The 16,770-nt window shown below is 48.1% G+C and overlaps 6 protein-coding genes across 6 annotated transcripts; 2 read left to right on the top strand and 4 right to left on the bottom strand.

Moving 5' to 3' along the window:
* Nucleotides 1-1,671: 1,671 nt before the first annotated feature.
* N7471_011992 (type-X family DNA polymerase) lies at nt 1,672-3,666 on the top strand (the record flags this gene model as incomplete). The annotated part of the gene is made up of 1 exon (XM_057284711.1): nt 1,672-3,666. One exon carries the CDS (start codon nt 1,672-1,674, stop codon nt 3,664-3,666), a length of 1,995 nt encoding a protein of 664 aa, XP_057130977.1.
* A 483-nt stretch (nt 3,667-4,149) lies between these two features.
* N7471_011991 (aminophospholipid-translocating P4-type ATPase DRS2) lies at nt 4,150-8,426 on the bottom strand (the record flags this gene model as incomplete). The annotated part of the gene is made up of 3 exons (XM_057284710.1): nt 4,150-5,091; nt 5,142-5,445; nt 5,500-8,426. The coding sequence occupies 3 exons, from the start codon at nt 8,424-8,426 to the stop codon at nt 4,243-4,245; spliced, it is 4,080 nt and encodes a 1,359-aa protein (XP_057130976.1). The 3' UTR covers nt 4,150-4,242.
* Nucleotides 8,427-9,198: 772 nt separating this feature from the next.
* On the bottom strand, nt 9,199-10,291 carry N7471_011990 (exosome non-catalytic core subunit RRP45; the record flags this gene model as incomplete). The annotated part of the gene is made up of 3 exons (XM_057284709.1): nt 9,199-9,808; nt 9,868-9,987; nt 10,047-10,291. The coding sequence occupies 3 exons, from the start codon at nt 10,289-10,291 to the stop codon at nt 9,199-9,201; spliced, it is 975 nt and encodes a 324-aa protein (XP_057130975.1).
* A 134-nt stretch (nt 10,292-10,425) lies between these two features.
* N7471_011989 (spliceosome-associated CWC15 family protein) lies at nt 10,426-11,751 on the top strand. The gene is made up of 8 exons (XM_057284708.1): nt 10,426-10,478; nt 10,537-10,559; nt 10,614-10,690; nt 10,743-11,039; nt 11,093-11,174; nt 11,228-11,398; nt 11,454-11,489; nt 11,543-11,751. The coding sequence occupies exons 1-8, from the start codon at nt 10,469-10,471 to the stop codon at nt 11,558-11,560; spliced, it is 714 nt and encodes a 237-aa protein (XP_057130974.1). The 5' UTR covers nt 10,426-10,468; the 3' UTR covers nt 11,561-11,751.
* Nucleotides 11,752-12,923: 1,172 nt separating this feature from the next.
* Nucleotides 12,924-13,959, bottom strand: N7471_011988 (SGNH/GDSL hydrolase family protein; the record flags this gene model as incomplete). The annotated part of the gene is made up of 5 exons (XM_057284707.1): nt 12,924-13,057; nt 13,115-13,505; nt 13,580-13,658; nt 13,718-13,757; nt 13,824-13,959. 5 exons carry the CDS (start codon nt 13,957-13,959, stop codon nt 12,924-12,926), a joined length of 780 nt encoding a protein of 259 aa, XP_057130973.1.
* Nucleotides 13,960-15,374: 1,415 nt separating this feature from the next.
* N7471_011987 (uncharacterized protein) lies at nt 15,375-15,926 on the bottom strand (the record flags this gene model as incomplete). The annotated part of the gene is made up of 1 exon (XM_057284706.1): nt 15,375-15,926. One exon carries the CDS (start codon nt 15,924-15,926, stop codon nt 15,375-15,377), a length of 552 nt encoding a protein of 183 aa, XP_057130972.1.
* Between the last annotated feature and the right edge of the window lie 844 nt (nt 15,927-16,770).

Genomic DNA, 16,770 nt, shown 5'->3' with positions numbered 1-16,770 from the left:
ATCAATCAAGCACCTTCAATCAATCAACCACCTCAATCAACCATCCACATTTGATCAACTATCCACATTCAATCAACCACCTCAAACAGGAGACTCTGAAGACTGTCTGCTGTGGTGGTACAAAATATGGTCAAGCATCTTCAGCTTCTCACCAGCTGTCACGAACACGATTCGATTATGGTCAAGCACCTCTTCCAATCACCATGCTCTCATCGCCCTCACGTCAATCCTCGCGCTCAAACCTGCAAACAAATGGCTTCAGCAATCTCCTTGATCAAACTACTTTTTCCCGGTGTCTACCTCATACCGTGTGCTAACAATCATCAATGCGTCATCTCCTGCTTTCAACGACAATGATAACAACGCTGGTCCCAACACCACTTCAAACAAGAAGCCCAAGCCCAAGCATTATTGCAACATTGTTCCAAAATCCAGTGACTCCGCTCACACAGGATTCTCAGGCCACCGCAGGATCAACCTCTTCAGCCCAATTCAAAAACCAAATCTTCCACACATCCACTGCAGACTCGGCTGGCAGGATACACACAACATTGGGCTTCCCAGGATTCATATATCTGCGCAGCAGGGTTGGACGTGGGGGCTGCTTCCTTTCCTACATTTGATAATTTTTTTGCCATGGTTCCAGCAGTTGTCCAACGAGAACTTCGATGAGTGTACTGTCAGCTTCATCCTCCAACATTGCACATCCAGCTAACATCTTATTTTTATTCAGTGTTCCATCGATGGGATCTACAGCCACCACAATTCTCACGGTTGGCCTTCTTCTATGCCAATCGGGGATCATTATTCCATTCAATGAATGACCTCCCGGATTCTCCCAGTTTCTGGACAATCGGCAGGCTTGCAACGACAGCAAAGGTTAAAGCAAAATCAACCACATCCACTCACCTACCTCCACTCAACCATATCCCCCCAGCTGAGCTTCTTCTATACCAAACCCGGGCTAATCCTAATTTATCAATGAATTTCATTCATGATCCTCTGGTTGACAGGTTGATGAGGAAGAAGAATGAGGTCAAACCGAAATAGAGCACCTCAAGAAGTTCCGAGCTCATGGTTTGTTCACAAAAAAAGAAAAAAACGAATCATTGCATGTCTCATATATACTGTATATACCTCCATAGCATTGTTGTTCCCGCACACTTCATAAAAAGCCAATCAGTAAGGAACTTTCATGGTCATCTTTCAATTTCCTCTCAATAACAACTTAGTCTTCCAAAGTAATCAGTGTCGATCGAGTTCTAGTTAGTTCCAATGTCAACTGTTGTCCTCTATATAGTACTATTTGTTTCATTATGGTACTGTGTATTGTGTCAAAATGGCCTCTTTTAGCTTTTATATACTTCGTTGATGCCTCAGGCGTCACACTGGTGACGTCAATCCCATCTCCCGAGCTGTATCCCAAATTAACATCTCAGCACAACTTCAACCAAATTCAAAATGAGATGAGAGACATCCCTGCATAAACGTGCCTGTACAAAATTGCATGTTCGAGGCGTTGATCTCACTTGCTCGCCTCAAATGTGTGTCTTAAAGCATCAACGCCAGCAAAGGAATGAGCACGCTCCTTGAAACACCCTTCCTCGCGTATATGATGATTGCATATTATAGGTCTATCAAATACTCCTTTTTCTGGAGCGACCAGAGACCATGATCGCAGATCAGAGCTCCTCTTCAAAGGAAAAGACAGAACATGTCTCCATCTTCTCATCCCAACCACCCATCTTCATTTTGCCAATGCATCTCTCCCTGGAGGAGCTGGATGAGATTGAAGGCCGATTGGTAGACTATGGTGGTAACCTGACTTACGATATCGCCGAAGCTAGCCTTGTTTTGGGGAAAGTCGGGCGCGCGAAGCGTGCGGCGCTGGAACTGCGGACCCGCGGTGTCTGGACAGAGGAACTTATACCAAACTCAGCTTCGAGAACAATTGGCGGTGGCGTCGAGCCCCCTCACAAGCGCAGGCGCACAGATCAGTACGATGGGACCAAGGATGTCCCGGTTGAGATTATTGATTTCAGTACTGAGTCTGAGGGCGAGGATGGAGCTACGAATCGAGATGTCACTTCAAATCACCTGATTCCAGAGCAGAAGGTAGAGGTAATTAAAAATTCAATCACAGTCTTGAAGCTCGAGTGGCTGGATACCTCTATCACATCCGGCGAATGTGTGTCCCAAGACCCATTCGTTGTCTACCGTGGGCGAAAGATCCCCTCTCCCCCTCCCACGACAAAGGCAGAAAATAAGCAAAACCTCCTTCAACAAAAACCAAATCAAATCATGCAGCGTGCAAAGCAAGATGCTGGTTTACCAACACCACGAACTCCCCCTCCAGACTACACCCACACACGGCGCTCAAAAGAACCCCCCGACGGATCTTCCCAGCGCTCCCGACCAACTCTATATCGACAAACAACCTCGGAACACGAGAGAGAGGAAACCAACACACCCCCACAACCAAACTGGGTCCGTGACCATGTCGCATTTGCATGCCTGCGTTCAACACCCCTGCACCCTCCAAACGAAGACTTTATCTCGCAACTCGTGAAAATCAGGCAAATCCGCGAACTCACCCTCGACGAGATCGGCGTGCGTGCATATAGCACCTCCATCGCATCAATCGCAGCATACCCACACCCCATCCAGCGGCCGAGCGAGATCCTCGCTTTACCAGGGTGCAACGCCAAGATCGCAGAGTTGTTCTCTCAGTTCCAGCAGCACGGAGGCTGCAACCATACTGACGACGACGGGAACGTTGCCGCTGCCGATGCACTGGAGACAGATCCCATGCTCCGAGTTCTGAACTCGTTCTATCAAATCTGGGGCGTTGGAGCGAAGACCGCGCGCGAGTTCTACCAGCGCGGGTGGCGCGATCTGGACGATATCGTCGAGCATGGGTGGAACACGCTCTCGCGCGTGCAGCAGATTGGAGTGAAATACTACGAGGAGTTCCAGGAGGGTGTCCCCCGTGCTGAGAGTGAGGGTATTGCCAATGTTATTCGGGACCATGCTGGACGGGTTCGGGCGGGAGATGGAAATGGAAGTGGAATTGAGTGTGTGATTGTTGGCGGATACCGTCGTGGGAAGGAACTCAGTGGTGATGTTGATATTGTATTGAGTCATCGTGATGATGCGGTGACTCGGAATCTGGTTGTTGATGTTGTTGCGAGTCTTGAGGCTGAGCATTATGTCACCCATACGCTCTCTTTGCATTTGACTTCTTCGCTGCGTGAGCAACAGACGTTGCCTTTTCATGCTGATGATACGAAGAAGGGATTTGATACTTTGGATAAGGCGTTGGTTGTCTGGCAGGACCCGCATTTTGATGAGACTGTTGGACATGGTGAGCATGAGGGGAAGAATCCAAATATCCATCGTCGTGTCGATATCATTATATCGCCTTGGCGCACGGTTGGTTGTGCGATACTTGGCTGGTCTGGTGATACTACTTTTCAGCGAGATCTACGGCGGCATGCGAAGAAAGCACGCTCGTTGAAGTTTGATTCGAGTGGTATCAGAGATCGAAATACTGGAAGACAGGTTGACCTGGAACATGACGGAAAGACCTGGGAGGAGAGGGAGAGACTTGTGATGGAGGGACTTGGGGTAGGCTGGAGACCACCTGAAGAACGGTGCACGAGGTAGAAACCGACGAAGGTCCCAGGAGAAAGAGGTGATATACTCTGGATATATGGACTTCCCAGAAAGATAATCGGATGTAAAAACATGCATGCATTACGATGTGTACTGTTAAATATGCATCAAACGCCATCGCAGATAGTATTTCAAACGGTTTCATGAAAAAGACGTACGCTAGAGTGGTCGGAGATCTCCTACGTGGAAGGATCTCTTGTCTAATGAGTGATGACACTGAGGTACGAAGCTCTAAATCACCCAACCTGGGTACATCTACACACTTTATTTATGGCGATGAAATAAACTGGAAACGGAATTTTACTGAATCATGTCATGTTCAAGTTTTTTCGCAAGAGTCAGCTACTGCCACATCAGGTAAACAAGAAAAAAGGTAATATGTCACAGCCTCCACACCAATCGCATGGCTATAAGAAGGACCCAGAGAAAAGGAAAAAAAGAGCATAAGGTACACAAAGATACAAATCAACCAAGCTTTGGTATGGATGCATACGAAGAAAAAAGACAAGCACAACAAACCGCCACTGTAAATGCACAATGCATAATCAACCCACAGCGAATCAATCATCACGCCGTAGGCCTAGAGCTAGCCATCTCACCATACCGCCCACGACTCCGGGTAGTGTCGTAAGCATTGAGAACACGCATCTGGCCGCCATCGTCGGCCTGGGAGAAGGCGTAGCCGCGCTGCTTGCGCATGCGCTGGACCTGGCGGACCTTCCGAATGGCTTTTTGGAACTGTTCCATGCGTGGACGGTAGTCCTGGACATTGTATTTCTGGATTTCCTGGACGTGGTGGTATTGTTGTGGGTAGTACATGCGCTTGGCGTACTTCCAGGCATAATCACGTAGGAGGCATATAGGGGGTAGGACGATGGCCATCAGGTAGAAGATGGGAGACTTGAAGAGCACGGGGATGGTACCGTAGTATTCTTGCGAGAAGCCCAAAGCTGGGGCGGCGTAACCGTATGCCGGGAGGAAGATGAGCCACAGGGCCATTGATCCTGGGATGGCAATGAAGGTGTACTTGGTCCAGACGTTGGTGATCAGAGCGGCTTTGCCGAGAACGGTACCTAGCACGGCGGTGTACAGAGCTTCACCCCAGACCCAGTGGCCGGCGACCTGGCCGTCTGACATGGGAAGGTCCCAGAAGAAGAGCAACTGAGAGACAAGGTAGAGGATGAGAGAGTGGAAGAATCCATTCAGAATCCAGGCCCAAAAGCTGTGCTTCTTGAAGAAGACGCCTCGCTGGCCCAACTGGTACAGCTGTGGGTAGCGGTCGAGCAATCGGGCGGAGATGAACTGGTCAAAGATTCCCATCGCGAATGGAGGTAGGACGGTGAAGAGCACGTTGTAGAAGGAGAGCGTCCAAGATTCGTAGATAACCTCTCCAGAGAATGCGTTTTGGAAAGAATACTGTAACCAGTCAGATACCACTCCGAATAATCCATCAAGGTCAAACTTACCCAGAATTGAGTCATATACAGCGTAATGTTCTTATAGTATGAGTATAGAATGACTCGACTGATACGAGAGTAGCTCCACGCTCCGTGAACCAAAAGCAACTTTCGAAGGAACCTGAACTGGCCAATTGCGACATCAGCAGATCGTGCGGCTTGAAGACCTTCGACACCGCTGATGCCGACTCCGACATGAGCGGCTTGGATCATGGACACATCATTGGCACCGTCGCCAATGGCCAAGAGGAGAGCCTTCTTGTGGCGCTTGACAAGCTTGACGACCAAAGCCTTTTGAAGTGGAGAGACCCGACTAAAGAACATGTTAGACCAGAAATAAAATCCTCCAAAATTCAATAGCACTTACCAGCAAACAACGGCTTTGCAAATGACAGCCAGATCCAAGAACAACTTCTCCATATCTTTCTCCAAAGCGAAAGTCAACGATCGCCCGTCAATCACTAAAGCCAAAGGGTCGGAGTCCCCAGAGGCCATTTGGCTCTGAACGGCGTCCATCTTCTTTTGCAAGCTATCACGGGTGGCTTCTGACGACTCCTCGTTGATGATAAGAAGCGTCATGTCTTCCGAGATGAGTTTGCAGGACATGCCAATGTTGATTGCAGTCTCCTGTCGGTCACCAGTCAAGACCCAAATCTTGATGCCTGCAGTCTGGAGGGTGTGGATAGTATCCGGAACACCATCCTGCAAGCGATCCTCAATAGCCGTGGCGCCAAGAAGATAGAAATCCTTTTCAATCAGCTCAGCCGCTTTGTCCAGTTCATCCGCACGGTTGCCGTCGACAGTGGTAGAAGCCTTATCAAAGATCTGGTACCATTGCTGGAACTCGTTTTCCGGAACTTCCCGCATAGCCAGACACAACGTGCGTAGACCATCCGAGGCATACTCCTCCAGGTGCTGGAGAGTTGCTTCCACGGTAGGGTTATCGGGATGTAACCGCTCAATAATGACCGTGTCAGCACCTTTACAGTAGACGCGGACCTTTCCGTCAGGACACCGGAAGATAGTGGACATTCTTTTTCTAGTAGAGTTGAACTCGCACACTGCTAGCAGTTCGTATTCAAACTCCTGCCCTCCAGCCTCAAAGATCACCGATCTCGGTCTTCGGTTGGTGAATCGGAAACCCAGCGAGGCAGCCCCGTCTACCAAGGCTCCCTCGTCCGGCGATGCTGCTTGGTACTTTATCACATTTGGGTCTTCGCCGTTTCGCTCGGGAATAACAGTGTGACAGGTGGCAAGAAGTGTCAGGAATTCGCGAATAGCGTTCTGGCTGGGGTGCGATTGAAGGTTCGCTTTGAGTGTTTTGAAGTCATGAATACCAATCTCACCACCATCCTCCACGGTGGCGCGTCGATCTTCAGGAACATCATCGCCATATTGGATTCCGGCAATACTAACTTGCTTAAACTCCATCATGTTGCAGGTTAGGGTACCTGTTTTGTCGGAGAAGATGTACTCAATTTGACCAAGCTCCTCGACAAGGGAGGATGTGCGGCAGATGGCGGGGGTATCGGTTTTATCGTAGTAAATGTCGAGGTCAGAGTTGATGAGGAACGCCTGGAAGTATTTGACGATTTCAATGGTGACGAAGAGGGAGATCGGAACCAAATTTGAATAGAGCACCCAGTACGTGAAAATGTCCATAAAGAACTGCTTTACCATTTTGACCGACCCATAGTCGAGGTATGCAAGCGTTGAAGATCTGGTTTTCCGAATAGCGAGATCACCGACAGAACTGATGACACTCAGAATGATGAGAATGCTGACAAGCATCAAAATCTGAATGTTGACTGTTCGTTCCACAGCCGTTCGCTTGATCGGGGTTGCCGTCGCATTTCGCATCAGTTTTGTCTCGTGGCCACTAAAAACCACAATGCCATGAATCCAGGGAGTGTTTCGCAGCGTTGCACCACGAAGTAGGAGTTGATCTGGAGCCAAGGGCAACTCTTTCTCGCCACCTCCAGCATTCATAGTCAGGGTGGCTTCGTAAGTATACAGACTGCTATTTGGCTGTTCTGATCGAACGCGTCCACTCAGACGACTCAGATCACTGGGGCTGACCAGATGCGCAGTCTCCGGGATGGCTTGCTTGATTTTGAGATTGGTCTCGCCGTCCAGGTTTGCCGTCTCAATGTAGCATAGACCTTCGGGCTCAGATGACGCTAGTAGTACCAAGTCAGCTGGAAAAGGCTGCTCGGACTCAACCCGAACTATATCCCCGACCACAACATCCACCCATTTTGCATCGTGGAACGAAGATCCCTTCAGGACTTGGGTTTTTGAGTAATTCAGTCCTCTGTCCGACATTCTCCGTTTGTAGTCCTCTACCAATTCTTTGATCGCCGACACAGCCAAGACGATAGCCAGCGGAACGATAGTTGTGAACTTATTCGTCGGCGAAACATTTGGGATTTGTTGTAGGACAGCGGTAAACAAGAAGAACAGGTTGGCGTATTTAGAGAATTGCTCGAAGAGGAATTTGGGGATGAAGGTAAAGATGTTGTACTTGGCCGTCGATACGAAGTTGTTGACGAACCTGTGAGTGGCATTGGCGGGCGGGTTGTTGAGCTGGATCATGCGCGGGCCGAGTGTTGAGGGATCAACCTTGCGTGCGAAGATATTAAGGTCAGACGCGCGGAACTTCTTGCGTTGCTTCGGGGGCGGGGCCGGAGAAGCATCGCTACCAACTGTCGCCCTTCTTGCGCCTGACTCGGTCAACGGAAGATCCATTTCCGAATATTGCGAAGACCCCATGCCAAACATGTATTTCGCCTTGCCCATCAATCCACCCCCGAGTCCGAGGACACTATTGCGCTCATTTGCCTTGCGGACATGGTGTGAACTGGCAATTCGGTCTTCGTCCGCGTCGAGATCATAATAACCTGAATGCCCATCGTCAAAGTCATCCAAAGAGTACCGCCGATAATTGTCTAGTCCAGAGGTCTGGGAGTAGGTTCGATCTCGCGTGCCGCTGGAGTAGGGGTCATTTGAATGGAGACCGGTGTTGACAGGCGGATGCGCCGGTCCAGAAGCAGCATTGTGCTGCGCTGCGCCATGCTGTGCGCTAGATCCAACAAAGTTATCGTAGGAGACGGAAGGGCGCGGTTGTGTTTGGGTGTACGGTTGTTCGGAGTCGTCAATGTTGTAGCGTTCTAATAGGTGTTCGTCATTCACGGGGGGGCCTTGACCGCTATTATACATAGATCCGGAATCCAGCAGCAGGTCGTCATCGCGGCCAGCGGCTGGATGCGACCCAGGAGGCCTACCGCTGGCCATGATGCCGCGGGGAAGCTGACAGCCTCACTGTTGTAGCGTAGTAACAATGCCCCTGAGGCATTAATCGCAAGGCCAGGTCGACAGAAAGCGCTCTGCTATATCTGTCAGAAGCAGGGACGATTGGAAACGAGGTATGGCGAACAAGTGACAGATTCGACGGGGCTTGGACTGGAAAATGTGGGAGTAAAGTGAGGATGAAGTCCAAGGGTGGCTTAGCGGGCGAAGGCAGCAATTAAGCTATGTTGATTTGATGCGCGGGTAGGCGGTAAAGCGCTTCACAACAATCAAAGAGATCGAATATTCAGAATGATACTCTAATTATTATTAGTAGAGTATAATTGTATACTTTTAAAAAACACTTGACTATTTTCTGTATTTTGTGTACTATGGTCAAAATGCACTTCTATTCATTGGCCGACTCCGGTCTATAATGAGTTGAGCTAAGAATAGGGGGCTCTTGGCAGCCGGAAATATATTAACCGCTTTGTCTGTACGGAGTATGGAGTGCATATACGATGTACGGTTCGACACTGGTTCCACTTTAAAATAAAGATATGTTGATGGAGAATAAAAAGGATAGAAGTAGGCGCTTGAGCTATTTCCATAAAATCTTAGGAGTTTACATTTACAACATAGGAAGAGTGGTCAAGTTCATTCAGCTACTAGCTCGTACCCATATGTCGCCCACCATGTGGCAGTCAAGTATCATTGATGTAAACGCCATGCGAAACTCCAGTCCCCCAATCATGAAAGTAATGGTAGTACATGCTGTTTATTCGATTTGAACCAACCGGTCATTTTCTGCCCGAGACTCATCGGCCATGCCAATCTTCGCCCGCTTAGCCAGGTCGGCCTGGAGGACCTTTTCAACAGCAGCATTGATCTCTTTGACTTTTTCCCATGCCACATTTGTCTTGTTCACAATTATCATGGCATCTGCTGGTGCACCTGAGTACTTCGAGAGGTAGCAGACGTCGCCCGCGCTATTAATGCCAATGACAAGATCTCCCTCAGCCGCCTGCTCCTCCTTGAGGGTGGCATCAACAATGACATGCTTGCTTTCATTGAAGGTGTGGAATGTGACTGAGAGAGGCTTGTGTGTGATGTTGAGTGCGACAGGCACACGCTGCTCCACGCCGTAAACTATAACACGTCCGTCTCTCACCACAGCATCCGGCCGGCGGAAGTGTTGCAGTCCAGCCATGATCGCAATGCAGGCCGCATCGGTGATATTTCCATCGTAGTCGATAATGTGAACATCGGCCCGAATGGACCAGCAGCTCACACCCTTCAGAATACACAAGGATTCGGTATCGAGGGCATTGGAATGGCGGATGATACGGTCAAGGGTGTTGGTGGCGTATGCTTCGATGTCGTTGGTTCTGCAGAGATAAGTGTGAGAACAAATCAGTGTATAACAAAAGCGTTGGGTGATATATACCTTCCGTTTTCCCAGGCAGGTGAACCCATTGCACTCAGCTCCAAGTTGATGTTAAAGAGACCATCGAAGGGTCGGTCTTCACGCGGTTTAGTAACCTCAGCGGAGATGCGAACAATAATGCTAGAGAATCAGTCAGTGATTGTTTTTTGGGGTAGACCAACAAAAGATCTGGAGCTCACTTTGTCTTCCCAAGCTGCAGCTTCACATGTCCATATTCTTCACCAAAGGAGAGGTCCAGAGGACGATAGTCGTCAGGCTGGCGACCATCGAGACGCACGTTCTCACGGAGCGCCTCGAGAATAAAGTCACGCTCTGCGATTGAGAGTTGCGCTTCTTTCGACATCGTTGAGGGAGGTCTAGAAGCCCCGGCGCGGGGATCAGAGTTGCTTTCTTTTTTGGGCCATTTTGCCCGTGCAGGCCGCATTTTCGCGGTTCGGAATATCGTTATTCCGAAGTTTACGCCAATAATAGCGGGGTTTGAGTAAGGCGGTGGGCGGAGCGTGAGGAGATTCTTAGTGCCTGAGGCGACCACGTACATCCAAAGGTGGAAGCCGTCAACGTCCAAGCACTTCCAACATTAACTTAGCAAACACACCACAAAATGACTACAGGTATGTCATCTCAGCCAAAATCTAAGGATTTGAATGATCATAGCTAACATTTCTTTAGCCCACAGACCTACTTTTGACCCGGTACTACAACTTTTCTCAAAACGGCTCTTCATGGACACTGACTGATTTCAACAGGCGCAAGGCAAAGAAGCCCTCCGTGGCCCCGCCTACCACCAGCGACTCCTACCTGCGCATAAACACCTGAAAGTTCGGTATGTAGAACGGTACTTGGCCAGACCGCACCAATCACTGACTTTATTCTAGCCAACCCGGACAAGGCGGCGAAGCCGACGCCGACCCATCACCCCGTGACCTTCGCGCAGAGCTTCTCCAGGCTGAGGCTGCACACTTTGCCAAGAAGAATGGCGTTCCGGTCGAACAGCCAGCTATTGCAGAATCCTCAATCTCCAAGCGACAACTTGAAGCTGCGCCCCAAGATGGAGGCGATGGCGACATCCAGGAAGAAGACCCAGAGGCCAAACGCCGACGCATACTGGAGGAGTCGCGCGACATAGATGCCGATTCAGACGGGTCAGAAGAAGACAGCAGTGACGAGGATAGGTGGGTTGCACCCCAGATCTCGTGCTTAGGACGAATAAACTGACAAATCGCAGTGATGACGAAGATGAAGCAGCCGAGTTAATGCGGGAGCTTGAGAAGATCAAAAAGGAGCGATTGGAGCAAAAGGAGAAAGAGGTATTTCGCTTTCTCGCACCCTGAATACGATAACGGTGGCTAATGCATAACAGGAGCGTGAACGCGCAGTCGAGGAAGAAGAGCAGCGAGAGGTTGATATCGCGCGCGGTAATCCTCTGCTTAATTCCCAGGATTTCAACATGAGACGGCGCTGGGATGACGACGTTGTATTCAAGAACCAGGCTCGAGGAACAGAGAACAGAGACGGCAAGGAATTCGTCAACGTATGTTTACTTTCCTTTGACTTGTTTTTATGACGTTAAACTAATTCGTTTCCAGGATCTTCTTCGTTCTGATTTCCACAAGCGCTTCATGGTATGTACCTGTATTCGCTATTATTCTCATATATCCACTGACCAGGCATTCAGGGCAAATACGTGCGCTAGGATCTTCTGAGATACTTGTGTATCGAGATATCGGTTCAAGGGGGATTTCAGTTTAGCGAATGGGTATTATTTTATGTTATTTTCAACGTTGTATCAAAAGAGCATTATAAACTGTCAATGGTTTTACCCCAAAGCAATGCTCCTACGGCTTAAAAGACACTGTACATGTACCCGTTAGGACAGCCCAGGCGAGAACTTGAAGTGGGTCTCCCATATGTGCATTAACCTGCATTAGCCCTGTCGTCAGGATCGAGAGCTTGAGTTGAAGGGGAATAGGGAAGGGGGATAGTGGAATTTTCTAGAGTGATATTTCGGGTCCTTGAGAGCGTAAACGCATATAAAAACTTCCCCAGCCAACATTGTTTTGGTCTCATTCAACACGATTGCATAGGCAGCTCGAGGCCGACTTCTTAGTTCGCCAGAACCCCGGCAGCCTCTCCTTATCCCCATAAATATCAAGCATCTCAAGGGCCCGAAGATAGAAGTCATGCCAGCGACCCATATGACCCCACTCAAAGGTGTTATACATATCGGTACAATCACTCACATTCATATACCATCCTACATCTTCTTCTTCTTCCTCCTCCTCCGTCTCCCCATCATGCCACTCAGGATGAATCTCATACTTCCTCTCTTCAGGAGTTAAGTTTACCCATTGCCTGTACAAGATCTTAACAACTGGGTCACGGGTATGGTCTAACGACTCCAAGCAGATGTCATCCACGAATATGGCGAAGTTAAACCGTGCCCCGAGAGCGTATTCTGGACCGGGGATAGGATCAATAGGAATGAAGGTGGATGGGTTTGTTGAGGATTCGTGGTAGAGAACGCAGTACCATGTTGAAGTTCCCAATTGTGTGGAGGACCTTCATGTAGAATAGATCTTATATTAGCCTATACCACCTAGACGCTTTTGAAAGTTTGGACCTCCAGAAGTATGTATAGAATGCAAGAGCTCAAGGTAGATGTTGCATGAAGATAAATAGGAGGTCAAACTCGTGACCGTCTCAGCGCTTTTTTATATCATTCCTATCACTTAACTACCACTCACGTCTCTCAAATGCCCAGCATGGAAGCCCTTCTTGGGGAGATGGCACTCTTAACGAGCTGGACAGCAGTGGAGGAATGGAGGACCAAGCATCATTTAGCCGGGTGCTTTCAAGGGAGACCAGTCAGCCGATTTCACCAAATATCTCTAGTGGAATAGGAAAATCTCATTCGCCTGGGGAAATTTAGTACCCATATTTGCACATGAATGTTCCAGAATTCTTCATATAATTGCTCATGCCTATCTTATACAGAAACCCTAAGCCCACTTTCTCCCTCTGTCGATCTTAAGAAATCAATTTGTGATATGCGCAACTCATTTCGGTGCCTCGCCCCACGAAGGGAACACCATTGGAAGAGTCTCAGGAGTCTGATCCGGCCAATTGGCCTGGATGACCTTCATAATTTCATCGTAGACGATGCGGTTACCGGCGGGAGTCAGATGCAGACCTGTATGACGAGTGAGTACAAGAAAAATGAAGGGGGAATATGCCCATTTCCACGCACCATCAGTAAGAAGACTAGCCAGTGTGTCATTGCTCGGCACATCACGAGCCCCAATCAGAGGTTCTCCCTCTTTCCAGCCAGCGGTCTTCATGAAGGCGGACCATAAATCCACCACCGGGACATTGAGCGATGCGCCGACTTCGCACGCAGCCACTGCATACGACTTGGTGAAGCTGGCGGTTCTGCTTGGGAACGGGGTGTCCTTTGCAGCATCAAACCCCTCCAGTTGATATTCATTGACGGGAGGTGGACTGATCAGAATGAGTCGCGGGTTCTGTGCGTGTGTCGCTGGGTGCTGAATGATCGTCTTCAGGTTCTCTTTATATTGATCCAGGGGCACATGCTGGTCATGAGTTGGAACGCATGCATCATTGGCACCGAAGAAGATGGTCTATCGGATGTTAGTCAATTGGTCTTTTGAATGCATTCGAGATTCAAATGGGCCTGTCAATATGGAGGGCTTACCATGAACCGCACATTAGCGGTCTGCGGCGAAGGGAAGAACTTATGAAAGACCTTGACAGCATGGGCGGTGGAATATCCACTGTTTCTTGTTAGCATATCTTAGAGTCTATGTTGCAGTATAGCCTTGGATGATCTTACGCCAGGCCCCGATTGACAACATCCAATCTGCGGCTGTAGGCTGATTGTTTTTTTCATTAGCTTATTGACCTTGCAAATCTCCGGGGTTATCAGAAGAATAACTCACATTCTTGGAGTGCAGCATGAAATGCGAAGCCTAGCTCTTGGTTACAGGCCATCTGTGTGATGGAGTCTCCGAAGAGAAGAAACTGGTCATACGGTTTGAAGGCATCCCCATTGCCTTTGGTCTCGATGGCGGCCATGGCGAGGCAAGAATATAATTATAAGATCAAATTACTTGAGAGTTTGAAATTGAATGGGGATTCGGGGGGCTTATAACAATAATAAGCAACGTGGATAGAAGACGGAGTGGGGGAAGTCACTCCGCGGACGAAAGGGAAATTGGTGGATCTTTCGCTTGTGGTCAGCTATCTAGGTATGGAATGAATATATTAAGACTAGATCATAAGAACTACGTTTAATATCGCTTATCTAAATCTATCCATGGATTTAGGTATAATATCAATGCAATTTATCCACTAATCATTTCATTGAATTGGGGATCTGAACCCCGCACTATATATACTACACAGCCCTGGAGGTCAGAGACGAATACTTAATACAACATAGACCTTTCCTAGGTTTCTATTATATCAAGGTAGCTACATGATTATATCCAGATTTGTTATGTGCAGCATCACTAGTTTAGAACCCTCGTACACTTTAACAATACTCTTCTGGTCCTTCTGGTCCTTCTGGCTGTAGTAGTAGTGATCTGTGTCCATCGCCACTCCATCCAATTCAACTTTGCCAATTATGTTCAAAGGAATTATGAGCGTAAAGTTTGGAAGAAGCCGCACATCTCCTGGAAAAATAACGTATCCAACCGAAACATGCGATCGCAACTTGGCATCTAGCTTGGATTTCGCCTAAGTTCACATCATTATTAGACCAGATATCGTATGTAGATAGTAGACAAAAGTTCTCACGCTGAAAAATTCCGAAAAACTCGCCCCTGTTACATCATTGCAAGCATCTGTTGGGAAGAACTTTGCAAAGCACAAGTTTTTTGGCCTAAACAAAGGCTCGGTGATTTTACACACTTCATTCTCCCAAACTTGTGAGATACTGGCTTTCAATTTTTCGGAGACAACCACCGAGAGATGATCGACAGCCATGGGTAGTTGGAGAGGGTACCAGAAGAGGACGAAGTCAGGCAGGAGTAGTCTTGAGATAGAAAGGAGCCAGGGAATGGCCTTCGTGGGAGATTTCGAATACTCGAAATTTCAGCGTCAGAGTATGGAAATCAAAGTTCTTCTGGAGTTTATATAAAACCCAGGAACAAGTGAGGGAGAAAGCCTAGGGAGAGGAAGAGTGACCAGTTTCCCCCCGGCGCCTAAAAGTGACAGGGGTCAGTCTCGCACCTAAAATGTTTGCATTTGGACGAAAACTAGCACGTCTTTTCTTACATATGACTGTAAAATTAAAGTTGGGGTACAATTTCCGCATATCTAGCTTGATGGGTAGTTGGTTGTAGATAATATTCCTGTCGCAACTTCCTTTCTCCCTGATCTACTTCGCTCATCGAGCAAGTTACCAGAGCCAGAAATCAAGAGATCTGGTATATGGGGACATTGAATTGCATAATAAATGCGTGGATGTATATAGAAGTGAAGAGCTACGAGATATGGGGATCTTCCGGGGTACGGGCGGCCCTGATATGTCCGTTTTTGTCGAAATTGACGGGGTAATTCTTTCCTCTGTCGGTGGCTGCCATATGCTTGTATGCCAGGTAAACGTCTTCATCTGAAAGCTTTGTTCCGTTTGGCGGCTTCAGCCAGGTGTTTTCCTTATTGTCTGCGTCGTAGATCGCTAGGGGGGTCACAGCCATTGTCTGAGAGTCGGGATTGAAGCCCACCGCTTTGAGAGACTCGCTTGCCTCGGTATAGCTGTCCAGGTTGAAAGTTGGCCGGGAGTTCAGCTGTAGGCTCTTCAGGATCAGTTTTTCTGCGTCCAGCTTGGACATGGCATCCTTGGTGAACTTGGGGATAATGTCGTCGTAAATGTCCACGTCTTCAGGGTCACAAGCAAGAGTTGTTGGGAGCATGTTTTCAAACGTTTCTTTGTACCAGGCCTTAGAATATCTCTTGGCCGGCTTTTTTGCTGGTTGTTTGGCTTCTTCTATTGCTGCGGAGTCGTCATCCTCCCACTTGCGTTTTATTCTTCCCATGTTGGTTGTTGGGATGCGTTGTTCTGAGGAATGAATAAAGTGCAAGTGAAAGTTTGTGGTGGGTTGGGGAGTTGCAAAAGAGAAAAGTTCCTGAGGTAGCAGGAGGTATAAATAGCCGGGAAGTGAGGCTCAAGTGAGGTGAAAGAGAAATGAGAAATGCTAATGCTTAAACACAGGAGTAAGCAATTCGTTGCTGTCCACCCGACCTTTTTTATACTCAGTTTTGCTCCACTCTTTAGCATACTTGCTCCCTAAGAGCAAGTAGCTTTGGGGCCAAGAAGTTCTAATTATTCTGTGCCTCCAAGCAACACACATGCATGTTGCCGTACTTAAGCAGACAAAAAGTGTATAGAGTTATATCGCGACCTCGACCCGTAAAACAAGCTTTGAGACTATAATTTTCTAGTAATCTGTACAAGAATAGTCGGCCGCTTATGGCGCCTTGTCAAGTCTTCTTTAGTGGTCTTTTTGGTAGTCTTCTCAGATAGTCCTTTAGATATCAGTTTTTATAGATGTTTTCTTTCCCTTCTTAGTTTGTTGGTTAGACGTTGAAAAAAGGCGGAAAAGGGCTTAATTTGTGAAATGGACTTTTCTATGTAAAACCTTAGGCTCTAGAAGAATTCGCTAGAAGCATCTTAAGATACGTGAAAGTCCAGCCACCCAAGACCATCTAAAGAGAATTCGCTACGAGACCCTACTCTGAATCGACCGGCTTGTCGAGAAGAAACTAGCAAAGCACCGAGACAAATAATAACTACGCTGGCCTGGCATAGACCCACTCCATATCTGTGAATCCCACAATCCCACAATTGTAAGATCGTCCTAGCCCGTGATTACTACTCCG

The sequence above is a fragment of the Penicillium samsonianum genome, assembly GCF_028829775.1.
Source record: "Penicillium samsonianum strain IBT 33392 chromosome Unknown utg000007l_segment0_segment0, whole genome shotgun sequence".
NCBI classification, from domain to species: Eukaryota; Fungi; Ascomycota; class Eurotiomycetes; order Eurotiales; family Aspergillaceae; genus Penicillium; species Penicillium samsonianum.
Note: the sequence above shows the minus strand (reverse complement) of the source record. Positions and strands in the feature narration are given on the sequence as shown.